The sequence below is a fragment of the Copadichromis virginalis genome, linkage group LG6 (assembly GCF_057382275.1).
Source record: "Copadichromis virginalis isolate Kocher_CV1m ecotype Utaka linkage group LG6, C_Virginalis_male_GT1.1, whole genome shotgun sequence".
NCBI lineage: Eukaryota > Metazoa > Chordata > Actinopteri > Cichliformes > Cichlidae > Copadichromis > Copadichromis virginalis.
Genome location: NC_140623.1, coordinates 15,339,569 through 15,358,561, shown reverse-complemented (window position 1 = coordinate 15,358,561; position 18,993 = coordinate 15,339,569). Strand labels below are relative to the sequence as shown.

The window sequence follows — 18,993 nt, the reverse complement described above, 5'->3', positions numbered from 1 at the left end:
CCTTTAAAAGTCAAAACAGCATGTGATTTGATTTCATGCTCTTTTATCCTTTAACTAGCCTGATAACAGGGACGGAAAAAGGCAATGATGTGTTTGTGTCCGCGTCTGGATAACAAATCTCCATCATCCCCTAGCAGAGGGTCCATTAGCTTCGGCCCCCCTCCCCGGTTGCCCAGTGATAAAGTAAACAATGTGTGTTTGACCAATCCCGCGCGCAAATATTTGTCCTGGAAGCTGCCTCATCCGACGCCAGTCACACACACGCCTACTGGCGTGTGCGGAGGTATATATACAGGGCCGGTCCTGGAGGGCACATCGAGCAAATCCATCAGTGACCCAGGCCAGACCTTTATTCTTGGACAGACACTAAACCTGGCAGCTAGGTAAGGTAAGGAAACTCAATATAAGCGTTTTATCCTTTTTTTGTTATTCCCAATCAAGTTCTTACTGTCCCTCTTTCTTCATTCATCTCACCAGGATTAGAAGCCGACATGGCTGCAGGTGTCATCAGGAACTTTCTCATCCAGGCTCCGACTCCGGCCTACTTCCCCATGATTTTTCAGCATTCTCCGTGTAAGGACGGTGCCTACGAGAAGACGCTGCCAGAGAAGCCAGAGGAGAGAGAAGACGAAGAAGAGAGACAGGCAGATGAAGACGAGGAGGACGAAGAATCTGAGGCTCAGGAGGAAGAGGAAGAAGGTTTGGAGGAGGTTTTCTTAAACCCCGCTCACCATGCTCTGGATGTGACCAAGCAGCTGCTGAGGTTCGCCGACATCATCAGTCGCGATGTGCAGCGCTATTTCGGTCGCTGCTCCGGTGACCGAGAGGCGTGCGACATCTACAGCGACTCCATCTCCATCACCACCAGTGGGCGTCTGCGTTACTATGACGACCTGATGAGAATAGCGAGAGGAAGTCCTGAGATGCAGGAGAACAGCTTCAGGGCCTGTCCTGAAGAGCAGAGAGCCGCGGCTGCAAAAGGCAACAGCAGTGGGCTGGGGCCCCTGGCTGAACTGTTTGACCTCAGGGCCCCGAGCAAGGGCCGAGGCCAACCGATGATCAAACGGCACCTGCCTCTCAGTTTCTGGACCGAGCCGATCCACAGCTGCCCTCTGGTCACTCTGAGTAACACGCTTGACATCGCACACAGGACCGGCGCCTCGCCTTCGCAGGACCTCACACGCACGGACGAGAACGCGCACATGCACTATAACGTCCCAGCGCAGCACGACATGCACACCCTCGACAGCGCTCAGCCAGACTTCAGCGACCTGTTGGCAAACTGGGATCCAAACCCGGAGCTCACTCACACGCTGACGGAGAACACAAACATGCAGCACTGATCACGCCACCCTCAGCCTGGGACTGAAAAGACTCCACTTATGATCCTTTTACAAATACAGTTTTCTGCAGTTTGAAAGAGTCGGGACAAAGAACCTGCCATCTGAGCAGAGTGAGATTTAGTTTAATAAAAAAATGTACCAGGACCCACTGTGTCCTCTACTACTGTAACATAATCGGATGTGAAACTGTTACGCTTTATTTCTGTTGCATAACATTTTGTAGAGCTGCTGTTGATATTTTATAAAATAGATTCATTAACATGAGTGTTGACTCTTTGTTGCTGTTATTTACTCCCTAATTCACAGTTTGGATTTTGTCAAATATGGCTGTGTTGGGTTGAAAAATTACGTTTTTCTGAATAAATCCATCATCGTTTTGGTCATGCAGTCATGGAGCTGTTAAAAAAAGAAGTTTAACTTCTTGTTCTGCCACATGGTTGCACAGGTGCACTCCAGGACGCTGTAACATCCCTGCTGTGTGTGGCTACAGCATTGGGTTACAGGTGTAAAGAAAACACTACTCACCACACCCATCATTTATCTCACGGTATCTCTATTGTACATAGAAGCTGTCCAAGGTTAAACAGACGGGCAGCAACACAAACTTTTCTTTTGCAGCTGTTTCCTGGAGTGAAACCCTTCACATTAATGCGCAATTTACCTTTATCTGTGAATCGGTATTAGAGAGACGACAGGAAACTAAAAATGGAGACAGAGAGGATGCTGGAAGCAATGACCTGCTTCTTTGAATCTCAGAGCAACATTGAGAAACCTGGACGTAGTTCAATAAAGCTCCAAGATAGTCATTGAGTTTTAAAGTTATAAACAGAAACAGATGTGGCTTCCACAGCACGTCTTTTGTCCCGTCTCCCTCTCATCAACCCCAACCGGTCACGGCTCCCCGAGCCTGGTGCTGCCAGAGGTTTCTTCCTGTTAAAAGGGAGTTTTTCTTTCCCACTGTTGCCAAGTGCTTGCTCATAAAAACTTTACCTTACAATATAAACCTTGAGATGACTGTTGTTCTCATTTGGCACTATATAAAAAAAACTGAATTCAGCAAATAAATAAGACTTTTCAAAACATACGTTTTAGAGGAACACAAAGGTTAAAAGAAAAGAACCTCGCGGTTGTTTTAAGAGCTCAAACTTCAATCTCAACTTTTGAAGCAAGTTTTAAAATCCTGAAAACAGCTGGACAACCTCTGCCTGTGGAGAAAGACTCGGCGCTGTGAGCCGTGCGTATGTGAGTGTTACATGTACTGGTTTTAGATTAACTGAAGCGCACATCGACACGCACAGTAAAACGCAAAGCATCTGCATGACAAAGATAGCACTATGTTGACAGCACTCAGCTTCAGTGATATTTCACGTTGCTAGCTTGAAGAGAAAACAGAGAAACTTGCTATCTTTCTTGATTAATGGTGCTGTGGATTTAAATTTGAGGTCATGACAGGGGCAACTGTGGAAAGTGGTCTCTGTAGTTTGAGTAAACATAAAGGGTGTGATAAATGGTAAGAGTTGTTAATCCACTTGTTAGTATCACTGTGGGAGTTTTTAGGTAAATGAGGGTTTGATAAGGAGCAGAAAGAGGAGTTAAAGTTAAAACCGTTTTAATGCTACCACGTGGTGTATGGGGAGGTCTATTTAAACGCTATAAACAAAAGAAAGACAAACACAAACATACGAGTAGGTGTACGTGTGATCAAACACAGCAGTCGATCATCCAGTTTACCCAATTCTGAATCTACAAGGCATCGTTTGATTGGCCGAGACTGGAAAGTTTCCCCTACAGGCGTGACGCCTGATTGGATGACAGGGAAGGCCAGTAACATTCTGACACACACGCTTCATCTTAGATAAATAATCGTACAAAGAGTAAAAGACACATGCATTGACGGTCACCTACACCTAAGCACAGGTACCAGAGCAGCTCAGACAGAGACGCAGACATGAAGACTCACAAGCTTTTGTTCATAGCGCTGCTGGGCCTGCTGCTGTGGGCCTCCTGCACGCAGGCCGAGGACAGCACTGACAGCCAGACAGAGACGCAAGAGGAGACGTCTGAGGAGGCATCGGAGGAGACAACCGAGGAGGCGGAGGAGGAGGCACCAAAGAAAGAGAAAACAACTGAGATAGAGGAGGAGAATAACGTCATGATCCTTCACATCAACAACTTTGAAAGAGCCCTCAGCGAGAATCAGTATTTACTGGTTGAATTCTGTAAGTGGGATGTCTTATATCCTGGAACAAAATCCTGATTATTATGATAAATGAGCTCTTTCTCCTTCTTTAGATGCCAGTAATAACTTGTGATGAATTTTCCCTTATCGCTTTGTTCTGTCTTCAACACAATTGTTATTAAATTTGAGTTGCTTTTATGCACAAATAACATCAGTGACAGCGAAGGTTGGCATAAGGCGCCACATAAAGAAGAACTCATAGGTAAGTTGTGCAGATTTTATGTAATAACATGAAAACTAAAATGTAAAATAAGCATTAATGCTCCTTGTTCATCCTGGGAACATAATCTAATCTAAACTGATCAAAGAAGGTTAGAAAATATGGCAGGAAGTGAAAAGATTATCTCATTTTGCTGGCAAGGAATTTAAAATTTGATCAATTTACAAAAGAGAGAAAATCTTTCCTTTCCCAGCCTTTAACAGCGCCGAGGCATTATCGCACACGTGACACGTCCTGTCCAGGTGTTGTGCGGGTTCAACTCTCCCACAGATGAACTGAAGCGGCGAGGCCAGGATGAGGAAATGAGACATGGGGGAGAAAGACGGAGCCCAACTGCCACTTTTCTATCAGCTGCTCATTTCCATGAGTATCTGGACAGGAGCTGCTGATAGCAGCAGAGGCCTGCTGTGGACAAACCCCTGTAGTGTCTCCCTCTGTCTCTCACTCTCTCTGGAGTTCTCTGGAACTTTCATTGAACTGTGTGTGTTCATGTGTTTTTATATGTACTGTAGATGCTCCTTGGTGCGGTCACTGTAAACAGCTGGAGCCAATTTACGCCGAGGCTGCCGAGAAGCTGAAGGAGGAGGAGCCGGAGCTGCGCTTGGCCAAAGTGGACGCCACGGAGGAGAAAGAGCTGGCCGAAGAGTTTGACGTCGGAAGCTTCCCCACTCTGAAACTCTTCATCAATGGAGACCGCAAAGAGCCTGTCGAATACACCGGTGAACACACACACTTATACACAAACACAAGCAGCTCTTTATGCATCATCAGTGAACATCATCACCTGATTGTGTATAGTTTGCATTTTTCCACCTCCCAGCACCTTCGAGGGTTATCATCTATTAGTTTGCACACTGAACCAAATGTGCGTGTTTAAACTACTGTGTAACCCAGTTGGTGTTAGATATTTTTTAATTATTATAATTTTTCTGAGTCTTTGTGTGTCAAAGCTGTGGTTCCCACAAAGGCCTGTGGGATGGGTACTGAGTAGAGCAGCTGACCCATATGCAATAAGGGTTGGAATCTGCCTAGAGGTCTTTACTGGTCTTTCGCTCAACTTTATTACAATAAGAATCTAATGTGACCAAAAATTGTATTTTTAAAAAGTAGCCCTTCATCAGCATCACTTTTCACATTAAAACATGTTGAATTGAACTCATGCTACACTTTTTAAAATTAAAATAATTACTGTAAATTCATTTTTCCAGCAAACAGTCCAATCCAGCCACTGGACAGGTTTGGAAATGTTTTTTAGATGACAATTTGGGGCTTTTAACTTTTTTTCTGCTAAAAACCTTCTCCAAGGCTATTTGCACTTCAAGTGTAATTAAGTGACAGATAAACAAACAAACAACAGTAACGTTCTTGTTTTTTCACTATTGACTGTAGAAATAAATGGGTCCAAAATTTAAAAAAAAAGGTATTTTTTGGGAATTAATGACACTTGTGTGCTTTATAATTACAGGACAGTCTGCACGATAAGCTACCACAACTTTTTCTGTACTTTTACACATTTATTTCTTACAATTTAAGACAGATTTGTTTCATTTACTACAGCAAACTTTCTACTCATGTATGTGTTAGTCCGCATAGGGAAATAGTTCCTCTGCATTTAACCCATTCACCCAGTGAAGCAGTGGGCAGCCACCAATGCAGCGCCCGGGGAGCAGTGTGTAGGGACGGCTCAGGGGTACCTCAGGGTAGCCGTTCAGTGGAGTTGAACCCCCGACCTTCCGATCATGGGGCCACCACTCTACCTACTGAGCTATCCCTGCCCCCTCATTTAACTACACATTTAGCAATATGCAGTTAAACCTCTATACTGACCGATTACTTAAGGTCAAAGCTGGGTTGGCGGTATGTACCCCTCGATATAAAATGACTTTGACTAGCTGTTTCAAATATTTACCCATAACCTTTTAGCTAGTACTAAAAATAAAAGCTAGCTAGCAATTCCAACATTTATTAATTAAGCCAGACTTTTAGCAGATATTACAAATACCCATTACTTTCTGACTGTTCCTTTGACTGCCTGTTTCTACTCTCTTGTTATCATTTCTGCTCAAAGCTGAGCTACAAGCTGATGTTGGGCACTCTTTGCTTCAAAGCACCTGAAACAGCCGCTTTATATCGACCTTTTCTCTGCAGGTAAGAGGACGACGACGGGGATAATCCAGTGGATGAAGCGTCGCACTGGCGCCGGTGCTGAAGCCCTGGAGTCTGCAGATTCTGCAGCTCAGTTCATAGACGCCCATAACATCACTGTAGTGGGATTCTTCGAGGTCTGTCCTTCTGTCGAGGCTAACATTAAATCATGCAATCATCTATGAGTGCTCGTAACTCCATGCTCTCGCCCTCTCCTGCAGAGTTTGGATAGTGAAGCTGCTCAGGTGTTTAAGGAAGTTGCTATGGACACGCCTGACACAGAGTTTGGAGTCACAGCCACTCCAGAGGTTTTCCAGAAGTATGAGGTGAAAGGCAGCTCCGTGGTGCTCTTCAAAACGGTACAAATACTTTGCAGATACTTTGCTTTGCTGCCATCTAGTGTCCGGAGATGGTGACTGCGTGTTCCTGTAAATTATTTATCCTATTGACCATGAAGAGAAAAAACATCAGAAAAAGAGACTGTGACATATAACAGAATCAACTTCTTTGAGTCTATGAGTCATTTCTTTGAATAACTTCACTATAAAACAGATTTTGATGAATCAGTGAGAATATGACAAAATAGTTGTAATAATCTTTGTATTTATTTAAAAGGGAAAATGCAACCTGGTAGGTTGATATTATTTATAGATAATTAAGAAAAAACAAACATAGAAAACCATTTAAACATACTGTATGTGAAAGAAAAAACGTACACATGAGGTAACAAATCAAACATTAAAACCACTAAAACTGAATTAAAGACCAAAACACATTAATTACTATGACATTTATGGATTTGAGAGGGTAGATTATACAGCAACTACTGTGTTATAGATGTGGAGAAAGAACGCACAGAATTATGAACCTTAATCCTGCAGGTGTAATATTTCAAGTATGTAAAATGTAAATGTGTGTGTGTGTGTGTGTGTGTGTGTGTGTGTGTGTGTGTGTGTGTGTGTGTGTGTGTGTTTGCTAGTTTGATGATGGCAGAGCAGACTTTGTGTTGTCAGAAGAAGGGAAGTTGGACAAAAACAACATGACCACCTTCATCAAGCAAAACAGCCTGCAGCTGATCATCCGATTCAGCCAGGAGGTAACGCACACACCAGTGAGCAGACACGAAGAGAAAACTGCAATTAAATTTAAAAAATGATAGCATAATATTGTGTGTGTGTGTGTGTGTGTGTGTGTGTGTGTGTGTGTGTGTGTGTGTGTGTATTTTCAGGTAGCAGACAAAGTCTTCAACTCTGGCATCAACGTGCACTGCCTTCTGTTCATGAACTCCACAGCGGAGAGTCAGATGAGGCTCCTGGAAAAATTCAAGGCTGTTGCCAAGGAGTTCAAGGGAAAGGTAACTGTCCTGCTCTGTGTGTGTGTGTGTGTGTGTGTGTGTGTGTGTGTGTGTGTGTGTGTGTGTGTGTGTGTCATGCGGATCATTACAATGTAAGGTGAAGACTTTGTTTCATCAGTGCTTCGTCCTCTAAACTGTTGGAAATGTGTGTGTGTGTGTGTGTGTGTGTGTGTGTGTGTGTGTGTGTGTGTGTGTGTGTGTGTGTGTGTGTGTGTGTGTGTGTGATACAGCTGCTGTTCATTCTGATAGACGTGTCAGAGCCCCTGTCACACGTGCTGAGCTACTTTGCCGTGTCCAAGGACGACGCCCCCACGATGCGCATCATTAATATGGACACAGGAAAGAAGTACGCCAATGACTCAGAGGAACTGACCATAGACTCACTACGACAGCTGTGCCAAGAGGTTGTGGATGGTACTGCAAAGGTACTACAAATGCAGACAGTCCTCACCTTCTCAAGTCTGTATGTGACTGTGAATGTTAGGTTAAAAGCACTTGGAGTGAAGTAATGTAACTAGTAAAGTACTGTAGAAGTACGAGTTCTTCTAACTGGTCCTTTTTTCTTCTGCAGCCTTACTATCGGTCAGAGGATATCCCAGAGGACTGGGACAAAGGACCAGTTAAAATCCTGGTGGGAAAGAACTTTGACTCCGTCGCTCTGGACCCGACCAAAAATGTGTTTGTGGAGTTTTGTAAGTCAAATCCTGGACAGGGATCTTGTGAAATCAGAGCGTTCATTTATTATTCAACTCAATCAAATTTGCAGTGAAGTTTGCCAACATCACTTTGATCATCACTTTTCTCTGACTTCAAATTCATTAGTCCTTGATTTAAGCTGCTTCGCTAAACGAGGCACCGGAGTTGCTCCGGTGTCTCATCTTACTTTAATGAGCCTACCTGTGAGCAGGATTTCCGACATCTCAATAACTTAAAAGCGAGTCCTGGTCTAATAGGAAATTTGGCAGCTGGAACCCTGCACAAACACCGAGGATAGACATTTCCAATGCAGTCTTTAAACCTTTGACAAGAAAAATATTTGCATATCCACCAACAGTGGATTCAAGGAGGGAAAACTCCTTGAATTTACTACTTCTGAACAAAACATCCTCTCAAGAGAGCATGGAGCAAAGGCTGTAGAGTCTATAGCATACTGAACGATTTTAATGTTACAGAAACTACAGAAGAGGACACAAAACAAGCACTAACAGAAGTAGATTAAGCTATTGAGTGAAGGAGGTACTGATATTAGATGCAGTATCTATATATGATAACATTATCATTCAAGTCTTGTGTTAAAGCTGGAGAGAACTCAAAGTGAAGCGACAGGAAGCAGAAGCATGGTCAAGCAATATTTATTTACAGTTTACCAAAGAACATCATGAAGTGTTTGAGACAGAGAAGCAGAATGAGCTGGTAAAAGGATTGGAGCTGGCAGCGTGCACACAGAGCGAAGGCTAATCCGAGCCAGTGAGAGCAGAGAGGGACACTCAGACACAAGTAATCTGTGCAAGCTGGAGACCAGAGGAGGTCCACTCCAGGAGTGGATCAGCAAGGAATTAGCAAGAGGTTTAGTGAGTGGCTCGAGGAACTGAACGGCTGATTATGTGATTGGGCAGCATGCTGGAGCTAAGGACCGGTATTTGAGGCAAAGATGATTGCAGATGATTGGCAGCTGGAAACTCAAGCCACCAAGCAACTGATTCCACTCCTGTAATCAAAGCAGGGCATGTGGAGAAAGATCCGGATTTGGGAAAAAGGCTTAGCCTGGAGAAAAAGTAGTATAAATTCACACCTGTTCTTTTTATATGTTCGAGGCATAATTATGCTGTGGCTGTCTTTTAATCTTTTAATCCTGCCAAAATTTGCTTAAACGTTGTCTTGCACACACTGAACAGCTGATTAGAATTTGCTGGCCAAACATCAATGCAACCAGTCAAGACTACAGCCACAAAATGTCTAATAAAATAGCATTTTAAAGCCAGAAGGTCGATGGTCACCTGTGCTTTGCCATAGTGTTGTTCTTCAAAAACACTTTTTTGGCCAATATTTGGCGCCATACGCACACAGAAGCAGAGGGTGAGACTGTGACGATATTTCACCTTCAGTCAGATGCTGATCTGGTGATGCTGACCTTTTGTATCCACCGATTAATAAATTCGTTCAGCGTCTGCACTGCATGTATCTTGAGTCTGGACACAATCAGAAGTACATTCCAACTTTAGTATATGGATGGAGTCACACAACTGCAAAAAGGTAATATTAGTTAGCAACAACCAATCCTAAAGTTCATGCCAGGCTTGCGGCAGTTTTTCAAATTCTTCATTCTGTATTTGGTGGTGAATAGATGAACAAAAGTAAGAAACGCAAACAGAGAAGATAACATCACATTTATAGAGGTATGATAAAATGAACATGATATCATGAAAATTAACAGAGCTGGGGTTTATAATGGATCTACAAAAAAACACCATCTAGATGTTAGTAATGCAAGTTTCATTCAGATTGGCCCACCCATTAAGGTGGAGAAAGGGCACATACTCTGTAAGAAGATTATTGTTCTCACTTAACACAAGTAATTGTTAACGTGGCCATGTCACTACTCTAAAGTCATATGGGGCAAGAGCAGTAAGACAGGCCAACAGCTCAGCTGGATTTCTAAAATAAAGAACATACACTATGTGGACAAAAGGATTAGGAAACGCCTTTTAATTCAGGTGCTTTCAGTTTCATTGCCACAGGTGTATAAAGTCAAGCACTTAGCCATGCAGTCTGCCTTTACAAACATTTATGAAAGAATCGGTTCTGTAACAGGATGCCATCATAGCAACAAGTCAGTTTGTAACATTTTCTGTGACATCTATAAATTCCACGATCAGCTGTAAGTGTTGGTAGACCACGTATAGTTCATAAAAGACGCCAACTCTCTGCTGACTCAGTAACTGCAGAGCTCCAAACCTCTGTCATTAACATCAGCACAGAAACTGTGCACCAGGAGCTTCATGGCATGAGTTTAGTTTTCAGAAATGTCGAGCAGCTCCTGTTGGTGGAACATCGTGTTGGCTAAGTTCTTTGGTCCATATAATGTGTGTAGATTAGTATGCACCAAACAGGGAGTTGGCATTAAGGGAGTTAAAGTTTATTTAGCTGAACTTAAGGTAAGAACCTCCTATCCTTCCACATTTCCTTTAAGCAACGAAGCAGATCTCTAAAATGGTTATTCCTCTGTGTTTACTGTAACATACAGCTGAAATAATCCACCTTTCATTAATTCATCTTCACCAACATTAGAATGACGTTCCTTGTATGTGTATCTCTGTGTGTCTGAGTGTAGATGCTCCATGGTGTGGACACTGCAAGGAGTTGGCTCCCATCTGGGATCAGCTTGGTGAGAAATATGCCGACCATGATGACATCATCATAGCCAAAATAGACGCCACAGCCAATGAAGTGGAATCTCTTGACATTAAGAGTTTCCCAACACTCAAATACTTCCCAGCTGGTGACAAAGAGGTAAACACACACGCGCGCACACACACACACGCACACGCGTGCACACACACACCTCTACACACTGCATTCTTTCCTTTTCTCTCAGGTGATCGAATACACTGGAGAAAGGGACCTGGAGACATTTTCTAAATTCCTGGATGGTGGAGGAGTTTTACCTAAAGAGGAAAAGGATGAGGATGACGACGACGATGATGATGATGATGAGGATGAGGTGGATGAGAAGAAGGAAGCCGACAAGGCTGCTGGCGATAGCAAGGTTTGTGTTAACGCTGCAGATTTATGCTGTTTTTCTTTTAAAAATAATCCACAGTTCACACGTTTTCCTCTTTTTCAGGAGCCCAATGAGTCCGCAGAGGAAAAGACCAACAAAACATCCAAAGATGAGCTGTAATGTCACTTTTTGGCCAATCAGGATCAACCTAGCAACTTTGAATTTTCTTAATAAAAGTGATACAGGTTTAAAGTGTTGGCTTTGTTGTGAAAAAGCTTTAAACTTTTTGTCTTGATGCTTGCTTCTTTATATGTCTGTTGAGTGCTTCACAAGGCTGAATTTGACACGTTCAACACAGACGGTAATATTTATAGACTCTCCAAATGTGTCATAAAATTGAGCTTCAGCAGGATTACGAGGACACGATGGACCAGGATCAAGGTTGGATGTAGCAGTGCAGTGAAAAGAATTTCTTAGAGATTTCTTGGAAACGAGTCACATAATGATTTGTTCTGTGAGTTTCTTTGTGTACAAACTGTGATCAGCTGACTTGTGCTGCTGCTCTGATATTCACTGCTCTTTATCTTGAATTCAACAAGACATAACTGTATGTGTTGTGAGCTATGTGGCTTATTTCTAACCCCCTTAATATGATAAATCTAGTGTAAAAAGTAGAAACCAGTCTAATCAGCATCACCTCAAATATAAATTAATGTCTGCTACCCTTTATCACTGTGTGAGAGGTATTTGTTATACAATATGGAGGACTCAGGCATAGAACTGAACTCAGTTATTGCTGAACTTACATGAGACTGAATAGAAAGACTAAGCAGACATGTGGGAATACAAGCTAGGAAACTACACAGGAACTCACAGGACACACAGCTTGAGGGAAAGACAAACAAGGGCTTAAACAGACACAGGAAGTAATGAGGGAGATGGAGTGCACCAGGGAGCACAGGTGAACTAAATCAGGCTAACAAGACAGAAGAAGCAAAAATACAATGCACACATAAGAGACGATCAAAATAAGACCAGAAATAAACAAACACAGAGACAGAGACCCGGACCCGAGACAAACTAGATGCAGGTAAAGACTAAATAAGCACAGAGACATGACTGACCTGAGACAACAGGGTGACCGACCATAGGGACAGGGCACAGTGAGACACAGAAGCATGACCAGGGTCATAGATGAAGATAACTAAATTTTACAGACTCAAAAGATCAAAATACAAACAGGTTACAGCAACGAGCTTGAATTTATTTATATAGTACATTTAAAACAACAACTGTTGAGCAAAGTGTTGTACATTTAAATAATCAAAAGAGATAAAAACATAGGAAGACATGACAAAATCTAAGAAGCATAAAGTGAGAAGATCTGAGTAAGAAATAAGACAAATAAAAGTAGTATGAACTTATTCTCATTTAAAAGCCAAGGAATAAAAGGTCCTGATGTGAAACAGCAGTTTGTTTCACAGTTTAGGAGCAGTCACGGCAAAGGCTCGATCTCCTCTGTGCTTTAATTTGGACTTTGGGACAGCTAGGAACATTTGATCTGCAGACCTCAGTGATCTTGCAGGAGTGTACCAGTTCAAAAGGTCAGAAAGGTATGAGGGTGATAACTTATGCAATGACTAGGACATGAAGAACTAGAGTGTAATCACATAATAACTCCAAGAATGAACCAAAAACCCACAAAACTGGGAGGAGCAAGAACAACTCAAGAAACTAGGAGGTGTTAGGACTCAAAGATCCTAACACCCCTGATGTAACCTAGTAACAGTACTTCCATCCCAAATAGTGCATCATTGTAAATGTTATCACGATACAGCAAACTAACCGGTGTAGCTTGAACTAAACTGCCAGCTGTTTTCATGCAAGCTCTGAATAAGACAAAATTCGTATATTTAATTTGTTTTGGAAGACATTTTACAGACATAATTTGGCAATTTTGATCCAACATTTGGTTAAAAAACTCTAAAATGAATCAACATTAATTGCAGATCTAAATTTGATTTTCTAAAACTTCACTTGCTGAGCAGTCCTTACCTTTGCAAATAACCCCTCATCTTCTTCTCTTGCGTCACTTTAACACTGCAGCAGCTGTAGTATGGAATTGTTTTCGCTTACAATTTTTTTTTTTCGGTTTCAATCCATTTTTTGGTTTCAATCCATTTTTCAGTTTCACTCTGCTGGCACTGTTTTGGCGTCCGGGGGCGCGCTGGGGGGGGGGCGGGGTTTCCGGCCCGCATGTATTTGCATATATTATAGAGGCCACTAGTGCTGACCAAGCTGCCATCTTTCTCTCTTCCCGTCTTTCAATGGCTGCTTCAATTTCAGCTCGAACCTCCAAACCGCAAGTAAGTAATCATTTTTTGTCATCTTTTCTTGCTGTCCCACTGGACTGGACATTAGTTTAGTTTTTTTTAGCTACATCTGGTGAAGTTGTGGTAAAATGCTGGTATTAGCCTATTCGTCGTAGCAAGCTAGCCTGAAGCTAATATTTGCTAAATTTAGGGACACCCGTGTCTCTTCAGGAGTTGGAGGCCGGTGTTCTAGGAGCGGATCTCAGGATCTCAACAGGCAGTGTTGGGCAGTAACATAATACATGCACCGGCGTTACGTATTTAAAATACAAAATATGAGTAAATGTATCCGTTACAATTACTGTTCAATAGGTGATATTGAGAATACAGTTAGTTTGTTGAAATAAATGGATTACATGGCGGTATTTACCTGTTTCATATGTTAGGCTATGGTCTCTCTATTTTTTTGGTAATTCCACGCCGGTGGAAACCCAAACAAAGCACACAATAAGAGCCTCTAAAAATTATTATACAAAAATTATTTAATATGAAGGCAATAGCAGAGTGTTACAGGCATCGCCCTAAACAATGTAGCCTCATGGGCAGTGTAGTCCGTGCTGCAGGGAGAATGGACTGCCATACCCGTTATGTGTCTGTGAGCGAGGAGGGAGAAAAAGGAAAAGTACAGCTGTCACGGAGCAGAAACAGGAGCTGGAAGCATGTAAATATAATAATAACCACTAAAGCCAAAAAGAGAGCCTGACGAGCCCAGCTGTAAGTAAGCTGTTAAGACTCGACTGTACACTGTGTTCGTGTTTTCCTCCGAAACAATAAGCAGCCTTTCAACGCCTCTCTCTGTCTCTCGCTAGCAAACTTGACCCAGACAACAAAGTAAAGCTAGTTTTCAGCTATGAGCCCGACACGAACCGGACGTATTAGCCAGAGGTCCCTTTACTATGGTTCGGAGCCGCTGACCTGTTTTATATACGTGCTGAATAGTTTTCTACACGAGATCGCTGCAGCCTTACCTAATGTCCACCCTACTGTTACTCATTTATATTAAGATTTTAACATCTAGTTGGTGTTGGTATGGCGAGTAGCCTTCAGTAATAGTAATAAATCACACAGCAATAGCACATTCATGTAGTTGTAAAGTATTCAGAATACATTACTTCTATAATCTTTGGTGGAATACATTTTAAAATTAACCTTCCCAACACTGTCAACAGGTTAGCACCTCATACCACAGTGCATCAAAGCAGTCTCATGAGCGCTGGGAAGGAGGAGCCCAGAGCCCAAAACAGACAGTGCAGGAGATGACAAGGTTAGTAATTGTATGGTGAAAATTATACTTTGTTATTAGGGCTGGGCGATATGGCCTAAAATTCATATCGCGATATAATTTGAAGCATGTGCGGTAACGATATATATTGCGATATATTCTTTTCTTCTGTATAACGTATTTTCCACACTATAAGGCACACTTAAAATCCTTTAATTTTCTCAAAAATCGAGAGTGTGCCTTATGTATGAAATCTGGTTGTGCTTACTGACCTCGAACCGATTTTGGCGTGCAGAAATCTGTTAAAAAATGTTTTAGTACAACTTTGGTAAGCCGCACTGCTTGCTGGATTGTAAGAGCATTACGGCTGCCGTAGTGAGGAGCTTCGCGGAGTAATCTGGGTCCAAAACTCCGTCCGCTTCAGGTCCCAAAGTCAAACGAACACAGAATTAAAAACAGTCTAAATTCTTTCATCTTTAATTAAATCATCAGCGTTGCTGCTTTATCGGGTGTAACAATTAAGTTGTACATCCATGCATCCATGAAAACAGAATTTATTAAATTTAACGGAGTTAGAAGTTAACAGGAAGTTAGCTCGCTAGTTTACACCTAAACATTTCATACCATGTTCTGACTGAGAGACTTTTGAAACAGCTCTGCTACCAACATAAATGAAGACAGAAAACTAAACAGCAGTGGCGTTTGCAGGGTTACTGAAGTTGGACTACCTGGTATATAATGTTGTGCTACGTGAATGTGATTGCTAGCGACACAGCTAACTTTTTTTCCACTCAATAAAAGTTAACGTGAGGGATTCTGGTGGTCAGGGACAAATGCAATCACATAGCAGGATGCTATACATGGGCCAAACTTCAGTCAGGAGAACAACTGAGATTATTCATCCACAATACGAGGTTAGTTATTAATATACTGCAACAACATGGGAATAGAGCAGCTGCGAGAGAATTCAACATTAATGAATCAATGTTACGGAAGTGAAGGAACGGCAGTTTTTGGCTTTCCCCATATTTCAAAAGTGCTTCATCTCTTTGCTATGACTATCGCCCGCCATAATCTGCAGATGATAATGGTTGTAGCCGCTGCGATGCTTTCGACCAAAACAGGCGCAGCTTGATGACATCATCAACATGCACTATCGCGATAGAGATTTTGACTATATCGCTCTATCGTTAGCCAAATTTATATCGTTTCTATCATATATCGTTTATATCGCCCACCCCTATTTGTTATCTTGATTGGCAAAAGAAAAGTAAATACAAAATCTGCTTCTCACATATAGGGCATTTCCAAAACTTCAATTTCTTTCATTACAGCTGTCCTGTGCCAGAAGTTCTGTTGACCCACAGTGAGAGGCATCATTTCAGAAACACCAGGAAGACTGAAACTCATCGCCGGGATCAAGCAGGGCTCGTGATCTTCACCAGCAGCTCCCTCACAAGAAGGATAAACCCAGCATTTCATGAACACTGATGGAGACCTTTGTTTTGTGTAATGTTAGAAGTACTCAGATAATCCTCAGAGGGTCTGGACTTTTACATAATATAATAGAATAGAATTCAACTTTGTTGTCATTGCACAGGTACAGGGCAACAAAATGCAGTTTGCATCCATCCAGAAGTGCTTTAGCCATGATATAGATATATTACAATATATATTAGCAATAGTATAGATATGTAAGTATATTACAGAAATGGGTCTATTATGGTATGTTACAATGTACACGGTATGAAATATGTTGTGAATATTCTATAACTATAAGTATGTACAGGCTGTAGTGAGTACAAACTATGTACAGGATATAAATGAGAAACTACAGAAATCTGAGATATACAGTTATACAGAAATGTGAACTATGCAAATTATAAACAGTTGTAGGATTAAAAATCATATGTACAGAATGATTATTTACACAGATCTATACAGTAGTGCAGTTAAGTAATAGCTATAAGCTATAGTAATAGCTTTAAGTCCTGTAGAAAGTTAAATATATGTTGTGCTCACTGGTTACTCTGGTATGAATGACTCTGAATTACTTTATGATAAATAACACACTATTGTCAAAAAACAGTGAAAGAATTCCAGATCACAAGTTTTTAGTTCAAATACAAGTAACAACCTTTGACTTTTAATCAGGTTTTATTTAATTGTGTCAGAGAAAACATCACGTGCTCTTCATGTAGCTGAGTACATTCAGTGTTTAAAACAGAAGTTGTGCAGGTCTGAGATCAGCAGTTTTCTGAAACACCAAACTGAGGTACTGTTAATGCTGATGTATAGTGACACAGTTACAGGGGTGATTAATCCTTTTGACTTTTTGTCTTTAAATTTATCAATAAAACAGCTGCAGCTTTCACTGACAGCACATGTGGTACTTTAACCTTTGTACTGTTTTCTTCAGTTAATTTTGGAGTTACTACAAAGATTGAAGATATAGGATGATCTGTCTGCTGTCACTGGGTGGTGCTGAGGTCTGAATCTGAGGTCAGCTCCTGTAATCACAAACAGAACAGAATCATCACAAACTGAAATATAAAGTTTATCTCTCAAATCTGAAATACAGCTGATCCTTCTCCGGCCTCACACACTCGGGATCTGAAGTTGTTCAGTCCTACAGTTCTGCCGACAGCTGTTTATTTTTTTATTTGTTTTAAAGGCTTTACTAACACATTTTCTAATATCATGTTTACCTTTGAGTTGTTGATGCTTTATAAATGGACATCTGCAAAGATGAGATGATGGAGCAGGTTTCAGTCGAGGTTCAGTCTGCTGCTGCATCCTGGTCACAACATACAGAGGTGTTATCAGCTCAGTATTGAACAAGAAATATTAACGTTTCAAATTATTTGTCCTAAAGGATGCAAGCTGTACAGAGTACTGAACATGTGACTTTGTGAACATAATTCATTAAAAATAATTTGGACAGTTTTTTAACCTGAATATTTGTAACAAACTCAGTAAAAAAAAAAAAAAGCTAAAAAAAATAATCAGGGGAAAAATGTAACATTTTAACTTAAGCTGACAAGCGGAAGTAGTTGGTTTCAGTACATAAGTATCGGGCTTTGCTATTTAATCCGTAGCTATTGACTAATGAGGGGAATTTAAAAGTTGGCTTTAATGTCCTTCCACATGTGGAAAGCGACAGAAAACATGCTGCTGTTTGCACATATTTAATAATCAGCTCTGCACAGGAGCAGAAGCAGAGTCCAGCCCGTTGCTCTTACAGTATAATACTCATAATAAAAGTACAGTAACCGTGGTTAGTCACTGAGCAGCCCGGTGCGTTTCTCTTGATTTCTTTAGTCAGGGTAAATTCATTCACCTGCACGGGTTAGCTAAACGAACTTTACAAAACATGTTTCCCCGACAGCCGAGTGCTCATCTTAGCTAGCTAGGTCCTTAGGTAGCTAGCTAAGGACCTAAATTACGGATTAGCTTACAAACACATTTAACTTACCAAAAATAATGCGGTGGGGCCTCAGGTCCTCCTGTCCGGTAGTCCAATTTACTGAAGAACACCTCAGGCTGTCACTTTGAAATAGTCGGTAATGTAAACGCTGGACCTCTCGGCATCTGCCATTCCCGAACAGACACGTGCGGAGTTTGTCCGTGACCGCAGCCGCGTCGTCAGTGTTTTCTCCAGTCATTGGTCAGCATTATAATATATGCAAATACATGCGGGTCGGAATCCCCGCCCCCCAGCGCGCCCCCGTACACCAAAACAGTGCCAGCAGAGTGAAACTGAAAAATGGTTTGAAACCGAAAAGTGGATGGAAACCAAAAACAAAAAAAAATTGTAAGCGAAAACAAAAAAATTACAGTTTCAATTAATTGTTTTTCACTATCAATTTTTTTTTCGGTTTCAATACAAGATTTTTCAGTATATTTATTTCAGTTACAATATTTTTTTTCGGTTTCAATCCATTTTTCGGTTTCGTTTCAAGGTGGCATCGTTCTGATTCCATACTGTAGCGCTCACAGACACAATTTGTGACAAACTGGAGAGAAAAAGTTTGTGTTTCCTGATATTTGTTGAGCTGATTGAGAAGTATTTGAAATGGCTCTAGGCTTAAAAAAGTTAACTAATTCAATAATAATATGCTTTAATCTGCCTAATGATAATAATAATGCACATCCATTCACTGTTCACATGCATTTAGGTGTGCAGAGTATCCAGCTGAGGTTCAAAGTGACCATCAGAATGGGGACGAGAGGTGATTTAAGTTATTTGATGTGGCACTTATTGTCATAGTGCAAGACAGGGTGGTCTGGGAATTTCAGAAAATGGTCATCTACAGAGATTATTCACCACAACCATCTGTAGGGTTTGCAGAGAGTGGTCAGAAAAAGAGAGAATAT

The 18,993-nt window shown here is 41.4% G+C and overlaps 2 protein-coding genes and 2 long non-coding RNA genes across 4 annotated transcripts; 3 read left to right on the top strand and 1 right to left on the bottom strand.

The window, feature by feature from the left end:
* Positions 1–306: 306 nt before the first annotated feature.
* On the top strand, positions 307–1,583 carry percc1 (proline and glutamate rich with coiled coil 1). Its single transcript, XM_085458886.1, has 2 exons — positions 307–388; positions 478–1,583. The coding sequence occupies exon 2, from the start codon at positions 492–494 to the stop codon at positions 1,341–1,343; it is 852 nt and encodes a 283-aa protein (XP_085315012.1). The 5' UTR covers positions 307–388; positions 478–491; the 3' UTR covers positions 1,344–1,583.
* LOC146707511 (uncharacterized) lies at positions 831–5,978 on the bottom strand. Its single transcript, XR_014920842.1, has 3 exons — positions 5,914–5,978; positions 3,304–4,506; positions 831–893 (listed from the first exon to the last, which is right to left on the bottom strand). It is a non-coding gene; the product is annotated as an uncharacterized LOC146707511 (long non-coding RNA).
* Positions 3,218–11,751, top strand: pdia2 (protein disulfide isomerase family A, member 2). Its single transcript, XM_085458885.1, has 11 exons — positions 3,218–3,562; positions 4,315–4,521; positions 5,951–6,084; positions 6,169–6,306; positions 6,927–7,043; positions 7,176–7,301; positions 7,532–7,726; positions 7,873–7,993; positions 10,633–10,811; positions 10,897–11,067; positions 11,146–11,751. Exons 1-11 carry the CDS (start codon positions 3,292–3,294, stop codon positions 11,200–11,202), a joined length of 1,716 nt encoding a protein of 571 aa, XP_085315011.1. The 5' UTR covers positions 3,218–3,291; the 3' UTR covers positions 11,203–11,751.
* A 1,522-nt stretch (positions 11,752–13,273) lies between these two features.
* LOC146707509 (uncharacterized) lies at positions 13,274–17,414 on the top strand. The gene is made up of 3 exons (XR_014920841.1): positions 13,274–13,388; positions 14,564–14,658; positions 15,951–17,414. It is a non-coding gene; the product is annotated as an uncharacterized LOC146707509 (long non-coding RNA).
* The last annotated feature ends 1,579 nt before the right edge of the window (positions 17,415–18,993 follow it).